Source organism: Mycteria americana, chromosome 8, assembly GCF_035582795.1.
Source record: "Mycteria americana isolate JAX WOST 10 ecotype Jacksonville Zoo and Gardens chromosome 8, USCA_MyAme_1.0, whole genome shotgun sequence".
Taxonomy (NCBI): domain Eukaryota; kingdom Metazoa; phylum Chordata; class Aves; order Ciconiiformes; family Ciconiidae; genus Mycteria; species Mycteria americana.
In genome coordinates this window covers 7410204-7434643 of record NC_134372.1, presented here as the reverse complement: position 1 = coordinate 7434643, position 24440 = coordinate 7410204, and the positions used below count along the sequence as shown (strand labels likewise).

Here is a 24440-nt window from a genome sequence, read left to right as displayed (position 1 = left end):
ATCTTAAAGGTCTTTTCCAACTTAAATGATTCTATGATTCTGTGATTCTATGATTCTGTTCTACATGTGTCCCCAGACTGCTGCAGGGCAGTACAGGCAGACATGACACCATGACTGTACTCAGTGCAGGGGTCCTGTAGGGCTGGAATGGCTCAGCCCCGCTCCCAGCCTGAGCTCCCAGTGCTCCCAACCAGGGCTCACAGCAGCCTCCACTCTCCCCTCCACCGCCAGCCTGCAGCCAGTGAAGCACTGAGCAAGTCTTGTGCCATCTCCCAGCACACCTTCCTGGCCATCGGGGCCTCCACAGACATCCCTGGGCTTCAAGTGACTCAAAGTAAGGCTGCAGCTCCCACAAGAGCATCCGGGCCCCTTGCTCAGAGCTGCATGGCACAAAAGCCCCAGCAGCACTCCTGTAGCACAGGATTTGGGGTGCAGCCTGCAGGCAGGAAGAGATGGCCACCAATGAGGGAGGAACCCCATCTGACAGCTTGTCCCACTGAGCATCCCCAGGTGTGCCCAGCCTAGCTTGGGCACCCGTGTGTACAGGCTGTGACTTGTCACCTGTGGACCATTGCCATCAGAGACACTCCACAAGGGGCCTCCTCAAAGAGAAGGGAGGCTGAGAGATTGTTTCCCTTCTCTGTATTAAACCTGTCTGGTTTAATACTTGTTCACACTGGTGAGTCAGTTCTCTCTGAACTGGCATTTGTTCCTGGAAAAAAAAAACACAACAACTTAAAAAGAAGAAGGAGGGAAACAAACATCCTTTAAAAAAGCCCCTTTGGCTCAAAAGGAGGAAAGAATAATCAGGCAGACGTCTCCTGCGGCCCAGCTGCTTGACAGCCCCCCAGCCCTGGGCCGGAGCCCCCCAGCACACCATGCTACCTCCACTTTGTGTTCTTCTTCCCCACATCCTGCCAGGAAAAACTGCTGAGAGGAAATCTTCTCTGGCCAAAAGCTGCCTTTCCTTCTCTCTGGACTCCCTCATGCTCTCCAGCCATCCTTCTGGCCAAAACCAAGAGCTCTCTCCATGTTCCCATGACTCTTAGTCATCTCTAGCACAGTCAGCCATGCTCTCATCTCTTGGCCCCAAGACCTTATCTTGCTGGTACCTCTATAATTGTCCCCTTTGGAGAAGCCCATTCCCCTCCGGTTTGTAGAGGCATGAGGGGCACTCCTCTGCCTGGGTACCTTTGCATTGCAAGTGCAGATTCAACAGCCACCTCTTTGCAGACATTTTGGAAAAGCCCATCTCTTTCTGCCTACGCTTTGCAGCCAGTGTCCCTGTCACCTCCCCACTGATGGGGCTGCAGCTGGGTGCAGCTAAGGCAGAGCCCTCCAGCTTGCCCCAGGCAGGACCTTCCTCTCCTGTGCTTCCCAGCGCTGTCAGGTGGTGGCCATAACTTCCCACCTCAGAGCTGCCGTGAACTGCCATGAACTTCTGCTGCAGTGTGAGATTATCCAGAGATAGAGCAGAGAGCAAGAGGCACCCTGTGTTTGACTTGATCTGCTAACGTTTTGCTGACTTGAGCATCCCTGGGAGAACTGTTTTGCTTCAAGCCTACCTTCACCCCCTGTTTTGGAAGAGGGGTGGTCCAGGGGAGGGTTAACAAAGTGCCGAATTACTGCTCCCGGGTGCCTGCCAGGTTGTCAGTTAGAAAACAGCTTCAAAAAGCCTCCCCACCAGCAAGGCAATAGGACTGGGTGGGATGGGCTCCAGGGGAGGAAGGGTCCCTGTGGCTGGCTGATGGTGACAGTGTTGCTCTGAGTCCCACGCTTGGAGGTACTGGGAGAAGAGAAGAGGCTGAAGAGAAGAGGAGAGGGGATCCCCATGTGTCCCCCAGCCCAGGGGGGACAGGCAAGGGTCTGCAGGCCAGACCCCAACATGTCTCCCTGCTGCGGAGGGTGGTGAAGGCAAGCCTGCAGCTGGCAGGACTTGACCCTGCCTCTGCATGGTGCTGGAGTGGGGCTTGGAGATGATCCTGTGTGGCCACAGGACCCCTCTCTGCACCAGGGATCACGCTCTTGGTTAAAACAAAATAATTTGTCATCTTCACAGGCCTTTTCCCACCTGGGAGCTGCCCCAGGCTGAATCATCTTCATGGGCCTGTTGTAAGGGAGTCAGCCACGTTCCTGTGTGGGTCCTCAGGACCCAGAGCTGGCAAGATCCACCAGGCCTGAGGTAAAGCTTGTCTCACTGAGGTAAAATGGAGTCCCCTGCCATCAAGGCAGGTCCCAGCCAGGCTCTCTGTGTCCCCAAGCACGAGGAAAGTGTATAGAAGTCCCTGAGGGTTTGCGTGGCCGTAGCCAGGGCACATAGGGATTGTCCTGAACCCCGGCACAGTGCAGTGGCCCCTGCCAGCCCTGCAGAGCGGTCTGGGGCTGAACCCCTCTCTGAGGCAGGAAGGTGGCCCCAACAAAGGCGGGGGGATGGGGGGGGCCTGCAGCAGGGTGCGTGCATGGCCCCACCTCTGCCAAGGGGGTTTGTCACCAGTGACGTCTCAAAGCATCACTTGCTTTTTTTTTTTTTTCCTCCTGTTTCAAAAACAAACAAAAAAAAGGGAATTTCTTAACTTGTGGTCAACTCAGAAAGGAGAAGCTCCTGTTGAGGGAGTGCTGCGGACGGTGCCCGTGAGGAGAGGGGTCTGCTGCTCAAGAGGATCCTTCAGCTGCGTCCCTGTTCCACACTGGGGGCACCGTGGTTCCTGGGGACATGGGTCCTGTTCTCCTCCTGCTGCTCACCACAGCCGGCGTCTGGCACGGTAGGTCCACTGGCCCCTCAAAGCCCTACAGTGTCTCCATGTCACGCCGGGGCAGGTTTGGGATGCAGCGAGGGTTTCCTGGGTGTCTGGTGTGAGTGCTCTATCCCTCCTCGGGTGAGGAGGGGTAACAGCCTCAGTGGGGCTGGGGACGGGGCAACGCTGAAATTGGACTAATGGGCGCTCGGCTCCTGGTGGTAGAGGGCAAAGCCGGGCTCCCAATCACGTCTACCAAAAGCCTGCTGTGGGCTGGGATGGTGCCTGCTTCTGGAGGCTACTTCATGAGGCAGCCACTGCTGCTGTGGGCAGGTTCAAGGAGCCTCAGCATGGGCAGGGAGCAGGCAAGAGAACATGTTTGCTCTGTGGCAGAGTGGGGAGGAGACACCAGCTTGGCTTTTAGTGCAGACTTGGCTGCAGGAGCTTCCTGAAGACCATCCAGAACTGGCTGTCATTACAGAGGGAGGACAGTGGTGGAAAGAGGGTGTGTTGCTAGTCTGTGGTGGCTCTGGAGCCAGCTGTGCTGAGGGCTAGCTGTTGGCTGCCTGCAGCACTGCTGGGGTAAGGCCAAGGGGTATGGAAAGGTGCACATAGCATAGGAAGAGCCTGAGCAGTGGGGAGATAGGAAAGGAAAACTTCCTGCTGTTTGGGTCTGGGTTGGGGTTAGGAGGAAGGAGAGGTTCAGCAGAAAGTGTGTCCTGAGGGAAGCCGTCTCTGAAATAACCCTTTGCCCAAACGGGGCAAGAGCTGGAGATGCTTGGCCTGCAGGTGAAAGAATCGGGAAAGCTGACCTCATCGGCACCTTCCAATGCACCTTGTGCCCGGCTGGAGATGTCTGAGGATTGCTGTTTTCTGGTGGTGCTGGCATACACAACAGGGCTGTAGAGCCAGGTGTTAGAGCTTGTGATGGAAACAGAACTCAGGCAGCCAAGAAGGGAAAGGTGAATATGCCTGGTTTTTGAGGCTGCAGAGATGGCCAAGAGGCAATAACCCATCAACCTCAAGAGTCACTAAGCCTGTTTTGAGGCTTGCAACCAAACAAACCAGAAACTAGTATTACTAATCTCGTGTCTTAAGTGCTGGCAGCCTCGCAGATCTTGTGTGACACTTTCCTTCATTATCCTTTTGAGCTTGTTCCCCACATGATGAGACTATGGTGGGAAGTCCCCCCTGGAAGGGGGAAATCTAGGGGGGAAAGCGCTCGGCATGTAACAGGGAGGCAGTGTATCCCTCTTGAGCCACTGCTGTGTTCATATTTTCAGCCCAGGAAGTTTGCATCCTTCTTGCTCTTGCACTGCATAGTGTTTCACTTCAAGTCATGTCTTTGACATGCTGAGCAGGCTTTTTCCGGGTCTGCTGTGCTGGGAACTGGGTTGTGAAGGCTGCAGGATTTTTAATTTCTTTTTTTTTTTTTTAAGATAATAGGGACTAGGCAGGTCTGATGCAGATTTGTGAGATATCGTAATGATATCTGTCAGGATCCCTTTGAAGGTTCCTTGAGGCACTGGGCAATGCAGGTCACCAGCTGTGACATCCTCATCAGGCACTGTCTGCCATGTCAGGGTGTTAGACACATTTGGCTGAGTACCATCACTGTTGGCCATCTGCAGCACAAAGCTGCAGCATGCCAAGGTTGTCCAAAGCAATAGCTTCAAGCTGGAGCTGGGGCCTGACTTCCTTCTCCTACTTCTTGGATTGCAAGTGCATCTTCTGAGATACCCAGGGCTGATGTGGTATGACCATTGTGATCTGGGCTCTTGCTGGGGGAGTGTCAGGGGCTCAAATCCCAGCTTCAGATCAAGCAGATGAAGGATTTGAAACCTGATCAGCTCACGTCTGTTCTTGGCTATCTTGAGAGGTCTTCCTGGGGTTTCTTTTGTCTTCTTGTTGTGGATGAATCTAAACCTCTGAGGTAGAAGCGCCAGGCAGAGATGCAATAAGCACACTTTTCCCCATCCCCTGCCCCCAGATACTGTAGGTGACTCTGGGGAAGGTGTCCTCAGAAACCAAGCTTTTCCCCCGCATCGTTGAGAATGGGAGCTCAGGCCTGGTATGGGTCTCTCCCAGGGCCAGACCTTAGCCTAGTTATCCCCCAGGACCAAGTCAAAGTCCTGATGACTGGCTTCTGCGGTAAGGTGCCACAGAGCCTCTCTGTCTTACCAGCCTTCACTTCTCCTTCCTCACCATTTCCAAACCCTCAGCAGAGGAAAGTAATGTTTTGGCTGGCATGGGAGAGGCAGGGACAGAGCCTGCAGCTGTAACTAGAGGTCATGGTTACACAACCCAAGTGTGGTAAAACCTTTGGCCAGCAGTTACTGGCAATGCTGCGGAAGCTGCTGGAGAGCAGCAGAGAGACATCCTTGAGCTTCGTGCAAGATTGCACACTGGTCAGCAGGGAGAAAGCCTCCCCCAGCAGCCCTGCTTCCCCATTCTGGAAAAGGACCCACTGGTCTGACTCATCCCCCCTGCACACATGAAGGAGTGGACACTTGGGTGGCCTTCACCTGGCATTGTCCTGCATTTAATGTCTCTGCCCCATCTGTCCTCACTCCGCTTGTGTGGTGGTTGTGCCATTGACAGGAGTCTCCGGTGATAGCCTGAAGGCTGCTGGCTTCTTCACTGTTATGGAGAGCACATACCCTGAGCCTTTTCTGGCCATAGCATCTCAGTAGTAACTGGAGGCTGATGACAACAAGGTGTGACATGACTCTTGTTTTTCTTGTCCTCCTGCTGTGGCCAAACCAAGGAGCAGTTATAACATGGTCTTTCCCTGAGCCAGTTTGAATGCAGCTCTGAGTCAAAGAGCTTGGCTCCCCCATCAAATGGTGCTGAAGCCTTGGATATGGAGGGATAGCTAAAGAGAGTAGGTGAGGGAAAAGCATCCCGTGATAGAGAGTAAAAGCAACAGAAATATGTCAAGCCCTGCTAGAAAACACAGTTTAGCAAAGGAGGAACATCATCCTTCAGATATGTGGAAAATGTTGCTTTGCGAAGGATTCTGGGATATGTTTTTCTCCACTCTGGGAATAAATGAGACTTCTTCTGTTTCCACAGAAAGATAAAAGCACTTAAAAAAAAAAAGGGGGGGGGGTGGGGGGGAGATAAAATGTTAAATATTCCATGCTCTGAAGCTCCCTGTCCTCTGCTTCTTCCCCCAGGGCCAGTGAGTTCGACCCAGGCCTTGTTTGGGTTTCCCCTGGGCAACTGCATCATTGTCACACACCAGCAATGCTCTCCAGGGCCTCAAGTCTCATCTTCTTGACCCTTTGTTGCACAGAGGGAGCCATCAGCGCAAGACTGCTTAAACGGTGCTCTTTGAGCTCTGATGGATGGGCTCTGGTGTTACAGCCCTGAGCACAGCTGGTAGCACAGGACACACATTTGTACCTCAGACATGGTCTTCATCACCAAATAAGCTGTGAGCAGGGGGTGGATGAGGATGGGTGCGTGCTTCTTCTGCTGGCTGCATTACAGGGACGGCATCCAAGGCAGCACCTGGGAATAGATTTGCTTTAAACTGTCTTTGCTACTCATGACCATAAGCAGCCTTCTCTTCTCTCCTCCCTGCAACAAGGGCTGTAACATCTGGCCACTACTCCCCTTTCCCCTGAAGGACATAAAAGTGCAGCTGGACTAATGGTGCCATTATAGGGTGCTTTGCCCTCTCCCACTTCCTGATGAGTTAGTGTTTTTGTGTTCATTTGGACAACAAATCTTTCAACTAAAGAGCTCCTGTGAGTCCAGAGCAGTCTGCTGCAGAGTTTGAGGCATCACAAGACCAAACTCAGCCCTTGTTTCTGCTGCCACCACCCAAGAGGAGCGCTGTCTGCAGTGACCTCCTCTACGAAGAGCGATGAATTGATAAGTGGGGCAGCTACCTTTCTACTTACTATTCTTTGAACTGTGTGTCCCTTTAAGATATGATGATGGGTTAGCAACCGGGAAGGAAAGCAGAAGTGGGAGAATAGCCCTGGATAGGGGCCAGAAGGGGGTGCAGAGCCCCCCGAGCACAGATAGCCATTTGCAATGTGTTTCCTGTCCTCCCTGAAGGCCTGGCGTGGGGGTGGCAGGACTGCTTCTTCCCTAGCCCCACGGCACTGATTCATTTCTCACTTCCCCCCACCCTAAATATAGGTGGTGACTCAAAGAACTCGCTGACGTGGCAAAACAGGGAAAAAATATTTCCTTCTGACACTAAGGGCTGGAGTGGGACCCTGGTTCCCCTTTATTCAGCCAGCAGAGAAGCCATCTTCAAAGTAGAAATGGCAACAGAAATCCAGCTGGGTTGCAATGCCAGTGTCAGCATAGCCTGGTGTGCTGTATGTACAACTGCAGCTATGGGCTTTCATGAGCCATTTAGCTTTTCTGTGCCTCAGTTTCTCACCCCCAAATGTGAATAATGATGCTGACTCACTTCATAATGTTTTGATGGTATCTGCGAGGAAAACATATTGTTTGACTCTATGATAAGGCATAAGTAGGTGTCCTTCAAAATCCACTCCCCAGCAACCAAAAAGCCAGTCTTCCCAAAACACATGCACTGACCTCCTGCTCTGTAGAAGCTTTTTGGGTCTGTTCTAGCTCATCACAGCACCAATGCAACAGAGAGAGCCCCATCTACTCGACTTGGCTTAAACTTCACCAAATGGTATTATGGACTAACCAAGTTCATATAGTAGCTCCAGCTCTACCACAAAAGGAAAACTGTTGCAAGAAGAGGCAAAACCCAACACGAATAATTTCCAAACTGGCATCTGGCCTAATCAGCTCCAGATGATTGTTTTTCTTGTCCCAGTGCTCTAAATGTTCACATGTGGGGTTTTGTCTCTTCCCTGAAATTCCTTCCTTGGAGTATCAGGCCATATCAGTCTGGTGAGATGGAGAATGGCTGGAGTGACACAAGCCAAAAAGCCAGTTTGAATCCCAAGCCCAGCCTCTTTCTGATGCTGAGCTACTCCATGCTCAGCAGTGTGAACTCCCACAGAGCATCATTAGGGATCATTTTTTGCATCCTCACTCTTTCTCTTTTTCCTTTGTAGGCTCGGCATCCCCAGTGATCAGCCCTGACCTCCCTGCTCTGGTTGTCAACACGGGTGATCCAGTCATCTTGCACTGTTCAGGAGAGTCCGAAGTTAAATGGAAAAGCCGAAAGGATACATTCAGCAACCACACCAGCAGCACGCTCAGTATTCCCAGGGCCACTTACAGGGATACAGGCACCTATAAGTGTGCTTATGTCAACAGCAGTGACAAGGGCATTGCAACTGTGCATCTGTTTGTGCGAGGTAACCATACTTCCCTCTTCCCACATATGCTGGCAGAACAGCCTCCTTTCAGGGAGCCCGGCCATTACACAGGTCCTCTCTATGGCTGTGGTTCTGTGTGTGTTTGGGGGAGCAGTGCAGGCTCCTACTGGGGCAGTGGCTCACCCACAACCATGTAAGCCCCCATGCAATGGGGCCTGTGGCTGAAGCACGGGGGTAGACTACAGAGCATCTACATCTCATGCATATCTGTGAATGGCCTGGACCTCTCCCTCCATTTACCTTGGCTTCCCTTCCTGAAAAAACACAGATGAAAGTCTGTTTGGTGTTGTAATGAGCAGTGAGATCTGGGAATCAGAGAACTGTACTGCCAGTACCCCAGATAAGGGAAAGTCACATGAATTACATCCTCACAATGTGACCTGAACCCCAAACATTCTTTTACTCCAGAAGAAGTTATGCTGTGGTAGCTCCACCACTTGAGTTCACCCCTTCCCTTGTACCAGAGATACTGTCCTGGACAGGGAAGCTGGAGGTCTGATAAATAAAACTAACACCATGGTGAAAAGTTTAGAGGTAAGCTTACTTCTCAGTCTCTCTTGTCTATGTAAATTTGTGAGTTGATTGCTGTGCTGTCCTCAAATGCCTTAACTGGAATTGGGCTTGTTGTGTGAGTTTTTGGAGGCTGAGTCAGGCAGGCGTTGAGCGGGGCTGCCCCAGCATCGAACTCCCACTGGGCAGCAATGCTGGAGACTTGCCTTTGCTAGAATGTGTTTCTCAGCTTCAATGCATTTTCTGATCCTGTTCTCTGGCCTACCTTGTCTCCTCCACAGATCCCAATAACGTGTGGTACACCCCAACTTTCCGGATCTTTGTGACCAAAGGTGGTAATGCTGAGCTCCCCTGTCTCATCACGGCCCCTGAGTACGGATCCAGCGTGACTCTGATGATGGATGACGCCTCTCATCTCTCACCCGGGACCAACTATTCTTTCAGTACTGAGAAAGGAATAACACTATACAATGTGCAAAGCGAGCAGAAGGGCTTTTACCGATGCCAAGCGGTGATAAATGGAAAAATAGAGAAGTCATCAAGAATAAGACTGATTGTGGAAGAAGGTAAAGGATTGGGGTTGCTGCTGTCCTCAGGGAGACAGCAATAGCTAAGCTGGCCACAGTAGATAGTTAAGGAAAAGCTCCTCACCAGTGGTAGGAAAGACTTTCTGAACCTGCAATCTTTAAAGGGTATTTAAGGCAGGCAAAATTCCATCAGCTTCTGGCAAATTGGCTCCTTCAGGTGGGTCTCCATGGGTTCAGCAGTGTTCAAATCTTTGCAGGCACTATCACAGAACAGAGAAAAAAAGTCCACCTATCTCCCTGATGTTCTGCAAGTCCTCAGGCCCTGATGCTCAGGACGTAACCATGGCAGAAGGTTCCCCTTCCCTTTCAACCCACAGTGCTGACTGCTGTGCTCTCCCCAACCTGTACTGCTTCCCACAGACACATGCACAAAAAGCAGTGATGATCCCTAGGGAAGGAGAAGGCTGGGGGTAAAGAGACTGAAGAGGATGGAAAGGAGAAGGTAGTCAGGCCCTGGGGAGTCTCCAAAGCACACGGGGTCACTGGACCAGCTGACGTTGAATCTTTCCCTGCTTGCTTTTGTGTAGCACTGGAGAAGCCTGTATCAGTGATGATGGACCCTATAGACCACGTGCGAATTGTGGGCGAACCTTTTGAAGTCACTTGCAGAGTAATTGCTCCTTCCCACAAGTATGACATCAGATGGGTGACAGCAGCAAAGAGCGTAAGTTGCGCAGCTTCAAGGGGGTATAGGGCTTTCTTGGAAACTGGGAGATATAGGGTGGCAAGAACTGCCCAGACACAAGTCACTTGCAGCAAAGCCTTGAACTGCCCAACCAAAGCAGCTATTCAAACAAGCTGCAGAAATCTGAATATGGCCATCCTTTCCTTGGGATGACACAGGTTGAAGAAACACCTGCCCGTTGTCAGGATCTTGCTGCAAGAGAGAAGGAAAGTATGTTGTTTCAGTTGAGTTCATTGAGCAGGAGCCACAGGACCTACTAAGGCAACATTTTTCCACCCAGCCCTGCCAGGGCTTATAAAGCAGCAAACATGTTCAGGACACACAGTTTCCCAGAGAAAAGATATAGGTGAAGAAAGGGAATGCATTTCAGAATCTCTATTGTGCTGACTTTTAACTGCTAGATGGTTAGCTAAGGTTTGCTAGGAGTCCTTATTATATCTGATGCCTTTATTAAGGAGTTGAAATAACATACAAGATATGTTTGGATCACACAATGTAAGGCCAACTTGCAGTCAGAAGGCTGACAGTAGCTATAACCCTAACTGCTGTGGAATATCTGCCCTGAATACTTGGGTTTAATATGCCTCTTGGTCTTCACACAGATGGCTTTCAGTGACAGGGGTTTTATACCAAAGTTCAGTAGCCCAGAACAGGAGGGGGTGGGTATGTTTGTCATAAATACTCAGTTCCATCCTCTGCCCTTCCAAGAAAGTGCCTGATGTTCCCTCCCTGCCTGACAGGTCAGGAGAACTAAAAAGCCTAGCTTTGAAAATGAGAACTACTTCATCAGCGACATCCTGTCTGTTCCAGTGGTGACCATGGAAGACAGTGGGAAATACACTTGTATAGCTAACAATTCAGCAGGATTCAGGAATGCCTCGACAATGCTTCAGGTAGTAGGTGAGTGCTTCCCCAAAAGACCAGGAAGGTGTGGGCTGAATCACACCTAGCCTTGAGTATTTGCCGCTTCTGCCTCCATCTGACCCCGTCTGCCTCTGCTTCTGACGGTTGGACTAGATGATCTTAGAGGTCTTTTCCAACCTTAATGATTCTATGATACTATGATCTTGTTCCTAGTTTTGTTGTTGGAAACACCATTCTCGCTTGTGCCTGAAGGCTCATGTGAGAACTGTGGAGCTGCTAGGAAAGGAACTGGTGCTCCTTTCACGTCTTGAGGAGCAGGAGGACATTTTTTGGATTCTGGATGAAAAATCAGAAAGCTCTTCTCAGTTCCTGCATGTTTATAAACAGCTTTAAAACAAAAAAAGTATGGGGCAAGATTATGCTGAAGACCAGGAAAGGCTAGTTAGAAGGAAGGGCAAGCCACATGAGCAGAGTATGGATCTTTGTCTCTTCCAGTAACGGATCCACATAAGAGGATTCAGGTCTATTATACACTTGTTTGTATCTCAAGATGGAAAAATCATCCTCACAGCTCATAGGCTGGGGTTTGCTGATGACCCAAAGCTGCTGCATACCATGGCTCAGAAAGAGGGCTTGGTCTGAGTTGTTTCCAAGTGAGAAGCCAGGAGTTTAGCTAAGGGGCCTGTCTTCTACAGACAATCAGGAGATACAGTTCTAGCCTCATCACTTATTAGGATACAGCATGTAAAACCTCTTTCCCCATGAGAGTTCACTAAGATCTTCTAACTCTCCTCAGGCAGAGCGTAATCCAAGCTGCCATGACAAAGAAGCAACTTAAAAGTACTACTTTGGCAACATAATCTGTGTAATGCCTCATTCCCTCCTGCAGTTTCCCAGCTGCCCTTTCCAATAATGGTCCATTTATGAAGCTGGTATAAGCTTGTTTCAGGTCTCTGGACATGCCTGCTGATGGTCATGCTCTCCTCCATCCTGCAGAGAGAGGCTATGTGTTCCTGACCCCAGTGCAAGCCACCAGCCAGGAGGTTGCTTTGGGAGAGAGTCTGAAGCTGCAAGTCCGCATTGAGGCTTACCCAAAACTTCTCCACTGGGGCTGGAAGCACACAAACCCCTTGAAGAACTCTGGGAGTACCACATTCAAGGGCGAAATGACCTCTGGAAACAACCGGTATGTGCTCTCTCTCTTCTACACTGGCCATGGCATGTTTCCAACAATGCTTTCCTTGTGAGACAGGCAGACCCCATGCTACTGGCTCACAGAAAAATCTCTGGTTTTAAAGAGGGGAACTGTTCTGCCTTTCTGTCTTCTCTTTCCAGTATTATTAGCAAACCACAGTGAGCAGGTCTGATCAGGTCAAGGAGGACACCACCTCTGTCTAACTTGGCAGCCTTCTCTTTAGAAAAACCTTGTGGAAGTCACTATCGCGTTTGTGATCTGGTTGTTCAAGTTCGCACTCTCCTTGCAGGAAGAAACTGCAGGGGTGGATGAACAGTACAAAAAACTGAATTCCCTCACTGCTCCTCAGATCTGTCCCACTCTGCAGTCTGGAGAGTGTATGTACCGAGTGGCACCGTATGCCCCATGTCAAGAGAAGCTGAAAACATTGTTATGTGGATAAGACCTAATGGAGGGCACAGCCCCGCTCTTCCAAAGCCTACACCCAACTGAGGACAAAAGGAGACTGAAAGCAAGAGAATCATTCCATTTGATGGGGAGTTTTGGCAATTCCCCTTTCATTTTCTTAGAAACCCAAAATAACCCACAAGAGGAACTGTGCCACTCAGCAAGCATGATGGCTTTAGGGCAAACTCTTCCTTGCATTGGGGTCTGAGAAATGGGCTGCGGGCAGAGGGGAGTGGACACTAGGAACCATGACTTGATGGGCTAAGAAATGGGAGGACTAACTCTTCTGTCAAAGGCAGGAGGACCACCATCCTCTAGCCCTTCAAAGACAATGATTTAGATGTTAAACTCTCCTTTCTTTCTGAGCATTCACCCACCCATAGCCTTTCAGAAATGCTGTGCACTTGGTGGCAAAAGGTCTTGCCTCTAAGGAAGATCAGACCCTCCCTGCTTCCCCTAAAGAAGCAAGAACCAGATTCCCCTCATGGGCTGGAATTAGTGCTGGGAAGTGTTCACCCACTCCAGGGCACTGGAAGCAGCAGCATCTCGCTGAGCAAAGACTGTGCGAGTGCTTGAGTTTCCTCAGCACATCTTTCTTCATGGTGTTTACTCTCTCTGTGTGAGCAGGTATAACAACACGCTCTTCTTGAACCGCCTGAAGGAAGGAGAGGGAGGTCTCTATACATTTTATGCTCTCAGCAATGAGACAAATGCATCAGTTACCTTCAGTATTTCTGTGAAATGTAAGTGTTTGGCATTGCCCATTCTTTCACCTTGCTTGCCCTGGGGCTGCTGCCCAGCTGGCAGCAAGTAGGGTGGGGTACCAGGGTGCTTCCAGCCCAGTGCCCACAGGACACACAGCCAGACTGCACCTGGGACCCAGCCCAAACCTACCCGTAGCACAGGGGTTCCTCGTGTTTTATTGTTGTACACAGTAAATCACAGTACAAGTAAATCAGAGCACAGGGAATGTGCTTTTTCTCTGGTCATAGCATTTACTGTCTATCTGCCTTCCCCAACAGCTCCTCCAAGGGTCTGCAAAATCAAGGTGCCAGCCAATGACTCCAGCATTCTTCAATGCATGGCCATCGGCTACCCTGCCCCACGCATTGAGTGGTACCAGTGCCCCATTCACTCCGACAGGTAAGAAATGCCCAGGAGACTGAGCACCTCCAAGGTGTGCACTTGCCCTTGCTATGCTGGCATTTGCTGAGCAGCACCATGTGGGTTTGCTTACAGCAATATAGCAGAGCCTGTTCAGTAACAGCAACAGGGATGTTGCCCTGCTAAAAAAAGAGGTTCTTGAGGACTGTCTGAGGAGAGGGGGCAGGTACTATTCCTAAAGTCTTGAGCTTGAAGAGTTTAGCCACCTGTGATTCATGTTCTCCCAATGCTTTTCTGAGGCACATGTGGGTCCCTTGGAGAAGTGTCCTGGTGTAGGTTGCTGTAGAGCTACATCCTGGCTGGTCCTAGTCATCTTTCTGGGACATCCACAGGTCTGAGGCTCCGCAGAGCACAGGCGTACTGGTCTACAGTGTGATGGGAGTCTGCCCAGGGAAGTGGTTGAGTCGCCATCCCTGGAGGTATTTAAAGGACGTTTGGATGAGGTGCTTAGAGACATGGTGTAGTGGTGGTTTTGACAGTGTTAGGTTTATGGTTGGACTCGATGATCTTAAAGGTCTTTTCCAACCTATACGATTCTGTGATTCTGTGATTCTGTGAGTCAACTGCAGCTGCCTGGACAGGGGTGGTTGTGTCTCAGTACCAGCCCCATTCAAGGAGGCAACTGCTGCCACAGCTCTAGCCACATAAAGGCAGTTAAGGCTCTGTCTATACAGGGCTTTGATGTTTAGGGAGAGGTCTTTTAACTGGGCAGTGAGTAACATGCCTCATAGAGCTGCAACCCTAATTCCCAGTGTCTCCTCTCTAGTCTGATACAGGCACCAATTCACTTATGAGCAACTGTGCTGCAGAGGAACACTCATTCTCTCCTGCTTGGTGTCTCTGCAGATACAACGAGGACTACAGGTTGCTACTGAATGACTCCAGTCCCCAGGTGGTGAACATGTTGCTCTTCCAAGAGGTGGAGGTGGAGAGCATTGTCCAGTTCCAGGAGCTGGGTGCCAATTTCACCTTCTGCTGTGTGGCCATTAACAGAGAGGGGAACGCTTCTGACATGTTTCACTCACTCACCATCACCAGTAAGATACAAACTGGTAGCTTGGGAGAGTGGGGGGGCTTTCGGGGGGCCCATCTTCCTATACGTTTATCCCTACTGTCTTGCAAGAGAGGTGGAATAGATTCCACAAGCTCTCTATCTTCACAGGAGGTGGTAGGCTTTGGCATTTGCCAGCCCTAGGTGCCATGTGGGAATTTCTGGCTGGGCATAGCCTGGTGCCAAAGGCTGAGCCACGCCACAAACACCTTATAACTGCGGGACCTAGCTCCAGGGCGCAGCGCAGCCAGCTATTGCTCAGCCCACTGGAGTCCAGGGGTTGCATCTTTTGATGGGCCTGTTCTTGCTGCACAAATCTTGGTCCTCAGTCAGTCTGACCTGCACCTGGTGCTCTTTGTGTGGAAATTGGGGTGCACGAGGGAACCATTGCAGCCTTGAGTTTGGCATCAAGAACTTCCCTCAGTTCCCAGCAGCTCTTTTGGATGCCTCTGAGACCAGTGCTGGGTTGTGTTGCATACAGGGGAAGCCTAAGTGAACAGCTGGGCAAAATGCTCTCAGAGATGGGATTGAAACAGGAGTGTTTTACTCATCCCTGTTTTTTTGCTCCTCCAGGAAATGTCATGGCCCCTCCAAACAAGCTCTTCAGCCCCATTCTCTCCACCTGCATAGGCACATTGGTTCTGCTGCTCCTCCTACTTCTCTTCCTCCTCTACAAGTACAACCAGGTCAGATTCCCTATTGCATAGCAAGGGCTGCAAGGCCTGCCCAGCCTCAGAGACCACACTGCCACTGCTGGCAGCCACAGGCAGGGAGCATTCAGCTTGGAGGTACCAGGAAAGCTACCTCCCTCATCTCCTCTCCCTCCCAACTTCCCCCAGGAGTTTCCTGCTGCAGGGCAAGGCTCATGCACCAAACCCAGTGTGATAACACCTCTCCCACCCTGGTCCCTCAGTCTTGTAGGCCAGATACGATGGCCAGTGTGGATAGTCACTGGTGCCAGACAAAGGTGCTCGCTCTGTGCTGTCAGTTGCAGCTGGTTTTGCTCTGGTCACCATGAATCCACAGAGTGAATTAAAGAGGAAAAAAAAGTGGTTTGCAACTTGCATCTACTTTTTATTCTCCTCCTGCTTTATAAAAAGCTGTCTTTATGGGGAAACAGGATGATGTTAGAAGGCGTTTGTCTCCAGGAAGACTTGGTCACTATTTTTATACAAGAACTTGCCCCATTTCCTCTGCAAGATTCATTTTCAGCATTTGGATTCCTTCTTGGTTGTTTCCATAAACTGTACCAATCAATAGCCACCTCTGCTTCATCAGTGGGTGAAAATCTCCTGTTTTTCAGCTCTCCCTTTTGGCACTCTTCCTTTGACAGCCCATCAAGGCTGCAAATTTTGCAGCAAAGTTCTGGTGCTGGTCGTCAGAAGATCCAGCAAAGCCCTCTCCCAAACAAATGCCTACAGCTTTGCAGGCAGAGCTGTCTTTGGCCAGTAGTCCAGAGGCAGAGAGAGATAGGTGGTGGATGTGTAAGCACAGCTCTGAAGAAATAGCTTTTACAAAGGCCTTTTACGAAGCCCAAGAGAAGCAGGATGTGTTTATAAATAATCTTATCTATCTCAGCCATGGGCTTCTTGAGTCATGGCTGATTGCTGCAGTGCTAGGTGAGTCGTGGAGCAGAAAGCAGCAATGCTCACTCTCTGGGAGCAGGCAACAGCAAATAAACTGAGTGCATGTGGCATTCTTTATGAGGGACCTCCACCAGAAACTGTGCTGCTTGGAGCATCCTGTCCGGGCCTTTTTCAACAGCCTGCATGGGCACGGATGTTCAACTCTCAGGCAAAGAAAAAAGCAGCAGTGTGGTGGAGAAAAACAGATGCTTTGCATCAAAACTGCAGATCTGTTTGCCTCAGTTATGGTCCCTCATGCCTGTGCTAACCTAGCTTTGAGCATCTACCCATACGCTGTATCCTTCTCTGCAACTGTCCAGGGGAAGTGGCGAGAAGCATTTCAGCACACACCTCTCAATAGCTGGAACATGAGGTGCTTCATCACAGCCATGGTCACTCCACCCATGCTTCCTTGTGTCTGTCTTGATGGACCTGAGACCACCTTTGCCAATCAGGTTGCAGGTCCTTGCCTGTCTCCTTGTACAGGAGCAAAGGCCGCACACAGTATTCTCATGCCAAGCTATTTCACTGCCTTTCTCTGTATTTGGGCCTCCAGCCTGGCTCCCTAGCCCTCTCAACATGAATGACAACGCCCAGCACAAGCTGGCAACTGCCTCTGCCCACAGGCTCCAGCACTGCTTCTCTCTGTCCTTGCCTGGTTACTTCTGCCATGAGATTTGTGGAAAAGAGAAGAAATTCTTACTTCTCTTTCTCCACTTCTTTTTTCCCCCTGTAAGGGAAGCGGGGCTGGGCCAGCTCCACCGTTCTGCTGTGCTCAGCAACGCAGGGTACCAAGGAAGGAGAGGCAGCAGGGACACCTTCCTCCAGCACCAGCTGGGCATGGCTCAGCCACTGGTCCGGAGGGATATGCTGGCTCTCCCAGCTCTGCCATCCCAAGTGATGGCAATGGGCTACTTTAACTGAAAGATGCAAGAGAGCCTCCCTCAGTCACGGGTGACGATTTGGGAGGACTTTGTAACAGCAAAGGGACCAGGCTGTCCAGGCAAAGCCTCTTTCACTCAGTCCAGGTTCAAAGCAAGAAATATTTGATGGGTTGAAACCCAAGTCTTCCTTCTACGCCTGCAGGGTGAGAGCTAGAGTGCATGCTGGGACTGGGGAACCCTCAGGACTTGAGGAACATTGAATAACTGGAGTCTCTTCCTTACAGAAACCCAAGTACCAGGTGCGGTGGAAGATCATTGAGGCCTGTGAAGGGAATAACTACATCTTTATCGATCCCACTCAGCTGCCATACAATGAAAAATGGGAGTTTCCCAGGAATAACCTCCAGTTTGGTAAGAAACCTTCCTTGCTGCTTGCCTGGTGGCATGCAGCTCACCACAGAGCTGAAATGCTCCAAGGGACAGAGCCAAAGCAACTGGGCAACATCCAAAGCTGCATCCAGACATTACAGCAACATCCTTAATCAGGCCTTGCTGCCCTCTTCCACACAGGGTGGCAAATGCTAGGGTACGACCTCCCTCCAGCCCTCCATTGCTCCAAGGAAGGTTAAGAGGTTGTCTCATGTCTCTCCTCTCATGTCAAGGTAGATCATGTCTCTCCTCTTGCATCAGGGGTCATTCCTAATGCATAGAGCTGGTGAGCCCATGTTTGGACACAGCCTCTTTCACACCATCTTTGCTCACAGTAGAGTTCCCCTCAGATGTTAACCAGTTCTTGACTAAGGGATGTGTGATCTCATCTGGGCTTGGAAGGAACCCCCACCCACCAGATACCCTCCTCAAGTCGGTGTGCAGGACAACTGCTCAACCTCTTTCTATAAAGCATCTTATAAACAAATTTTTTCTCCCTCTGCAGGAAAAACTCTTGGAGCAGGAGCCTTTGGAAAAGTGGTAGAAGCCACCGCTTTTGGGCTGGGCAAAGAAGATTCGGTCCTCAAAGTGGCTGTGAAGATGCTAAAGTGTAAGCCCAGAGCAACTTGCAAAGGCTGAAATCCCCCAGGCTCCTTTGGGCAGGACGTCGTGTGTGTCCACCACATGTGTTGGTGCTCCCAGGCTGGAACATCTACTTTTTTTAGATGTTTCTGTGATAAGAACTGGGTGCTGGAATCATGCTGCTGTCATTTTTGTGAACACACATGGCCAGAGGCACAGACAGTGGACACAATTTCCTCTCTGAGTGTGTCTCCTCCTTTTATGCCATCTCTCTGTCTACACCTTTTTCTGTCCTCCCCCATCATCTCTTCCTTGTCCCTCCCTCACTCCTTCACACAGCCCTTTTCTTCTTGTCTTGCAGCATCAGCAGACACAGATGAGCAGGAGGCTCTCATGTCTGAGCTGAAGATCATGAGTCACTTGGGACACCACGAGAACATTGTTAACCTGCTGGGAGCATGTACCTATGGAGGTAGGATCCCACAGCCCCGCTTCCCCCATGGACCCCTCCCATGGCCTGCTCCTCTGAGGCTGTTACCTCTCCTTGGTCTCACAACAGAGATAGGTGATGAGCTCAGTGGTCTTTTTTGAACCTATAACTTTGCAAGGGCCTGTGGGCTGGCCATTTCCAGACGTGCTTATGCGCAGTGTGGGTGCTGCTGCCCCTCCCAGGGAAAGCAATCCTCAGGACAGGTCACAGTAACATCACTTCTCAATGAACCCTTTCTGCCTCTCTCCCAGGCCCAATCCTTGTCATCACCGAGTACTGTCGCTACGGAGATCTGCTGAATTTCCTGCGGAAGAAGGCTGAATCCATAATTATCCAGGATTCTGCCCTAGACACCTCTTTAGACAGTGCTGCTGATTACAAAAACATTGACCTAGAGAAGAAATACATCCGCAGGTAAAAGCAGAGCTCTGGTGGCCACAGGGCTGAGCAATGCAGGGCCTGGGTACTTGCTGGGAGAAGTGTGCAGAGGGCTGTGCTCGGGAGAGATCAAGGCCAAAGGTCTGGGGACTTGCAGAATACCAGGATATAAAAGCCACTGGGGTTGCGTGTGTTTAGACCTGGTTACAGTTCCAAGTTTTTCAAAGTCTTTCACAGCAGTCGTTGAATATCCCACAATAAATCCGGGTTTCAATCCAGTCTGCCCTTCCGCAATCTGGAATCGGAACTTTTTGGCTTCCTGCACTGTTGGGCACTTGGGTTTTGTAGGACAAGAGGCTGAGCACTCACCATCAGCCAAGGGTAGTTCCTTGACAAAAGGGGAGCAGTACTTGGAGCCCCATACCACAGGGCACCTAGGTCCCCTTTCCCAATCGGCCTCAATGTTGACTTTCCCTTTGCCCTTAAGCTTCTAGCTAAGCGACTTCCTGCAGGCAGGGATGTTGTTTCTTCTCTCAGTGGATGTGGAGAAGGGCAGAAGGTACTGCTGGAGGGTTGCTAACAGCCTGCCTCCATCTCTGTTGCTTCTGACTCAGTGACAGTGGCTTTTCAAGCCAGGGTTTGGAAACATATGTTGAAATGCGGCCTGTGCCATCATCATCATCTTCAGCGTCATCAGATTCTGCGCAAGCCAGGGGTGAGTTAAGGCTCATTTCTGTGTTTTTATGATTTCTTTATTCTGGCAATCCTGTCTGGTTTAGCCCCAGGGAACCAGGGTACAGCATAGCTTGCATTATTCATCAGGTTTGCAGCAACTCTAAAACTTCTCTTTGAATTTCAGGGAAAAGCTCCGAGGAAGAAGATGACACCAGGGAGGACCTCCGTCCCCTCAATCTCTCTGACCTGCTACAGTTCTCCAGCCAGGTGGCCCAGGGCATGGCATTCCTCGCATCAAAGAACGTGAGTGCCAAGGGGACAACTGCCCCCAGCACCCCAACTGGCAAACGCCAGTGCAGCCAGCAGGCACCAGCCATCCTGTCTGCACGAGGCTCGGGATGTTTTGGAATGGAGTGGCCAAGCCCAAGCGAGCTGCTGCTGGAAATGGGCCTCTCTGCTCCATTTGTTGGGTTCAGACACGCTATGCCACAGTGACTGGCATTCCCTTCAGAGCCTTTGTCTCCCACGGGCTCTGGGCAGGCCATCACGGCAGGGCAGTGTTACGGGGGGGAACCCAGGGCTGTGCATCGTGCTGGTCTCAACATTTTCTCCCCAGCTTTTACATGAGGTCAGGAACTTCGATGTGAAGCTTTCTTGCATTGGCAGCTTCCCCACTGCCCCAGGGACAAGGAACTGAAAGTGGCCGTTGAGCTGTCTGCCAGAGCTGGCTCATTTAGAGTATCAGAGAGTAACCGTATGACTGTTTTGGAGATGAGGGCACAGTGTCAACAGCCCCTGGCTCTGAGCCTCCTCCCACGGGGAAGACGACGGCCCCATGAGTGATTAAAGGACGTGGCATGAAATGTCACAATGTCTTAGCGCTGCAAATGACGTGGCTGAGAGCCCATACTCCTTGTACACAACACAGTGCCTCTTACAGGGGCTTTTCAAGCAGTGCATGTTCCCCTTGCCCCTCTAAGTGTTGTTTTGGTGACGGGCCCAGGCTGTAGGGAATTAGCTGGGACTGCTGGGGGACGTTGGCTGGGTCTCAGTTGCGCTCTCTTCTCCCCAGTGCATCCACCGTGACTTAGCAGCCAGGAATGTGCTCGTATCAGATGGACGGGTAGCCAAGATTTGTGACTTCGGCCTGGCCCGTGATATCATGAATGACTCGAACTATGTTGTAAAAGGCAATGTAAGTAATTAAAATGAGGACAAGAGAAGGTACAAGGGTAGGGTGTGGCTGGAGCACGAAGGACAGGCTGTACCATAAGCTGCCAGCTTGTCCCAGTCTGCAGGATGCTTTGCTCTTCCAGGCCCGACTGCCCGTGAAATGGATGGCCCCAGAGAGCATCTTTGACTGCATTTACACAGTGCAGAGCGACGTGTGGTCTTACGGCATCCTTCTCTGGGAGATCTTCTCCCTTGGTAAGAAAGAAACAAGCTTGTAAGCCTCTTGTTTTCCATGGCTTACCACTGCCCAAATGTCTCTGCAGAAAAGTTTCCAAGAAAGGAGGAAGGTTGACAAAAATCTAGGTTTTATCAGGGCTATAAAGCACTGTTATGCTTCCAGAGGGACCATTAAAAACAATGGATCCTGGATGATTTGCTCTAACTCAGAACTCCCCAAGAACAAGTAGCACTGGCTCAGGCGGTGCTCCAGGCTGCCTCTTCTCACCCCACAAGGCCGGAGTGTTAAAGCCTCTGATCTGAGAGCCAGCTCTGCTCCTGTTACTGTCGCAGGTAAAAGTCCCTATCCCGGCATGGTGGTGAACAGCAAGTTCTACAGCATGGTGAAGCAGGGATACCAGATGGCCAGGCCTGACTTCGCTCCCTTGGAAATGTGAGTGGATGCGCCAAGATGCACACAAAGGGTGACAGCGTGGCTGGAGCCGCTTTGTGGGGAGTGGGCAGGGAAATGGCACAGGGACCTTGGTCACAGGTTTGCCTGCTGCTCCCAGGCGTGTCTGCCCTTGAGGTTCAGGTTGGATCCTACCAGGCTGCTCCTTGCTCCTGTAGGAAAGCAAGGCCTGGGGCAGTCAGTTATGATGCTCCATCCAATATTTCCCCTGTTTATGGATGGGAAGATGGGAGAGCTCATGTTATATGTCTACATTCCTGAACTTGGTGGATATTTCTTATTTTTCAGTCAGCTACTTTTGACCCTAGGACCGTGAGAAGGCAAGCCTGAGTTGGTTACAGGAGGGGAAAGAGTTTAAGCTTAAAGAAAAAAGTAATGGAGGCATAAAGCCCCTTGTTGATAGATGAGAGAACTTTGCTCTATCCACTTCTGTGCTCACCTTTCCCTGGAGCACTGCACACGCACTGACCACAGGTTTTATAGACAGGAAGACAAGGGACTGCTCAGTATTGAGTGCCTGAAATACAAAGTGCTGCAGGGAAGAGCCTGGGGGTGCAGACCCTCCAGCAGCTTTGCAGCAGCACAGCGCAACCACCCTGTCCCTGTTTGGCTCTGCAGGTACAGCATCATGCAGGCATGCTGGAGCCTGGAGCCCACACAGAGACCTACCTTCGACGAGATCGGCAGCTTCATTCAGAAAGAACTGGAGGTGCATAAGGAGCAGGTGAGCACCTTTGGAGACGAGAAGGGGCAAGGGAGACATGCTTTCCCCCTGCATGAACATAGCTCCTGGACAACTTTCCTGGTGACCTCCCTTACCTTTAACTGATGGGAGCAGTTTAGTGGTGGGAAGTGCAGAGAGGCATCCAGATTTCCCCATACTGAAGGGTTAAGTCATTCCCCACCATGACCAAAGGAGGCTGGACAAAGAAATACAGCTGCTTTGCAGCAACCTCTGTGGGTAGCAGTACGGGTAGCAATACGAGTACCAGTGCAGGAGCCTTGCCCCATTCCCCTGGATTTGGTGTGCAGCTGGACGAAAGGTGCGCTGCCTCGTGACTAGCTGTCCTGCAGCTCCACAAAAGCAGGGGCACGCCTGTCCTGCCAGCTAGCCAGGCACTGTGGGCACAGCAAAGGGTAGTGGGGATGACCATCCACAGCTGGTCATCCATCCAGAAACAGGAGTCGTACACCCCCGAAGGGACTGAAACACACTTGGGGTGGGTTTTTATTTTTGCTTTCAAGGACTACACAAACCTCCCCTCCACGGCTGAGGAAGACAGCGGCTGCGATACCTCCGGCTGCTGTGAGGAGTCCTGCGAGCAAGAAGAGAGTGGCCAGCCCCTTCTCAAGAGCAACAACTATCAGTTCTGTTAGCTGGTACCATCGCCCTGGGGTAGACCCCTGTCCTCCCGGCTCTGCAGAGCGCACGGTTCTGCTCTGCCCTAGGACACAGACGCCTTCTGCTTTGGCTCTCCTCTCCGTGCTTTCTGAAGTATGAGTGTTACCGGCTCCCTCACTGAAAGGATAGCGCTGGAGTGACTCAAAACCAAGACTCACGATGGGGTCCCTAAGGTCTTATCTCAAGCATAGCATAGCGTTGTCAGGATGATAACGTTCCACCTCTACAAGGTACAGAGAGGTCCCTGTCACCTGTCTCCCCACCCCTTGGAGGAGGCTTGGGGTGTTTGGGTTTTGTAGTTTTTCAAAATACAAGTTGCAGCCAGATAAGACATTTCCAGAAGTCACTCAGATGAGTGAACCCTTGTGTTTTATAAGCACATCTTGAACTAAGTCCTCAAGCTGGAACTGCTCCACACACCAGAAGCAGCCCTCTTTCTTGGCAGTCCTGCTCTCTTCCCTTTGTCAGTCTGACCCTGGATGTTGCAGAGTGAGTGTTTAGATATAGGTAAAGCCCCTACTTAGCATTAAATATGCATTAACCTGTACATTTCCTCATGCAATCTACCTCTCTGCAGCTGATGCTTCTGCAGGGAGTGTCTGGGTGAAGTGAGCCAAGGCGATGACCCCAGGGTTATGTGAACTTGCGCCCCAGTAACAGGACAGAGGGGCGGTTATTTCTCAGGTAACATGCAGAAGTAACTAGTGCTCTTCCACATGAGCACTGAACACAACCCCACTCCAGGAAAGAATGGCAGCTTAAACAGATCTGGAAGTGACCGACATAACACATATCCTACAAAACTTCTGAATTATTAAACATGTAGCAATCACTGCCTTTGTCATGATTAGAGATATGCTCTTGTACATATTTTCCTGAGTGTATTTTTAATAGTACAGCTGAGGTAATTTTTTTTTCATAAGCTAGGGCCTAATGCCCTTAAACTTATTTCTCATCTAGCTCAGGTTTACTAATTCAGGGTTACTAATGCCACAGCCACCCTGTCCTGTGTAGCTATCAGAAGTAGCTAATGAACCTTCTTAGCTTCACCTGACTCGGTGGGTGAAGGATCAGTATTCCAGGTACAAGCACTGACGGGGCTCAGGGAAACTACAGTGAGACAGAACTACCGTATGGCAGGCAGCCTTTAGCTTGTGGGCCACCTCTGATTATATTAAACCTGGTTTTATGCTAACACCAAGTGATTCATTCCTCCTTACTAAATAAAAAGCTAATGTATTTCTATCTGTCAGCATTATAAAGAATAAAATAAGATGTGTTTAACAAAATGAGGCTTTAAGGGCTTTAAGGACTGTTCTCAGAGGGGAACGGATCAGAGCACAGGTGACACATGGCCCATCCTCTCGCACCCTGCAACTCTGCTCTGGTTCCTCAGACACAGTTCTCATTACCAGTTCTCAAAACCATTCAATCTCTTGTGTAATGCAAAAAACTTATTAAAAGCAAGGTTTTAAAGCACTTTGCTCTGACTGGCCCGTCTGTAATTGGGAAAAATGAAGCAGTCACTGTGCATGGATATAATGGGGGA

The 24440-nt window shown here is 50.5% G+C and overlaps 1 protein-coding gene across 1 annotated transcript; it reads left to right on the top strand.

The window, feature by feature from the left end:
- The first annotated feature begins 6189 nt into the window (after positions 1 to 6189).
- Positions 6190 to 24337, top strand: CSF1R (colony stimulating factor 1 receptor). The gene is made up of 22 exons (XM_075511004.1): positions 6190 to 6199; positions 6891 to 7075; positions 7726 to 8041; positions 8854 to 9138; positions 9687 to 9823; positions 10585 to 10744; positions 11705 to 11894; positions 12978 to 13093; positions 13373 to 13493; positions 14361 to 14551; positions 15139 to 15251; positions 17359 to 17485; positions 18009 to 18113; positions 18447 to 18557; positions 18827 to 18989; positions 19568 to 19668; positions 19813 to 19931; positions 20701 to 20823; positions 20945 to 21056; positions 21372 to 21471; positions 22108 to 22213; positions 22735 to 24337. The coding sequence occupies exons 1-22, from the start codon at positions 6190 to 6192 to the stop codon at positions 22864 to 22866; spliced, it is 3123 nt and encodes a 1040-aa protein (XP_075367119.1). The 3' UTR covers positions 22867 to 24337.
- Positions 24338 to 24440: the final 103 nt, after the last annotated feature.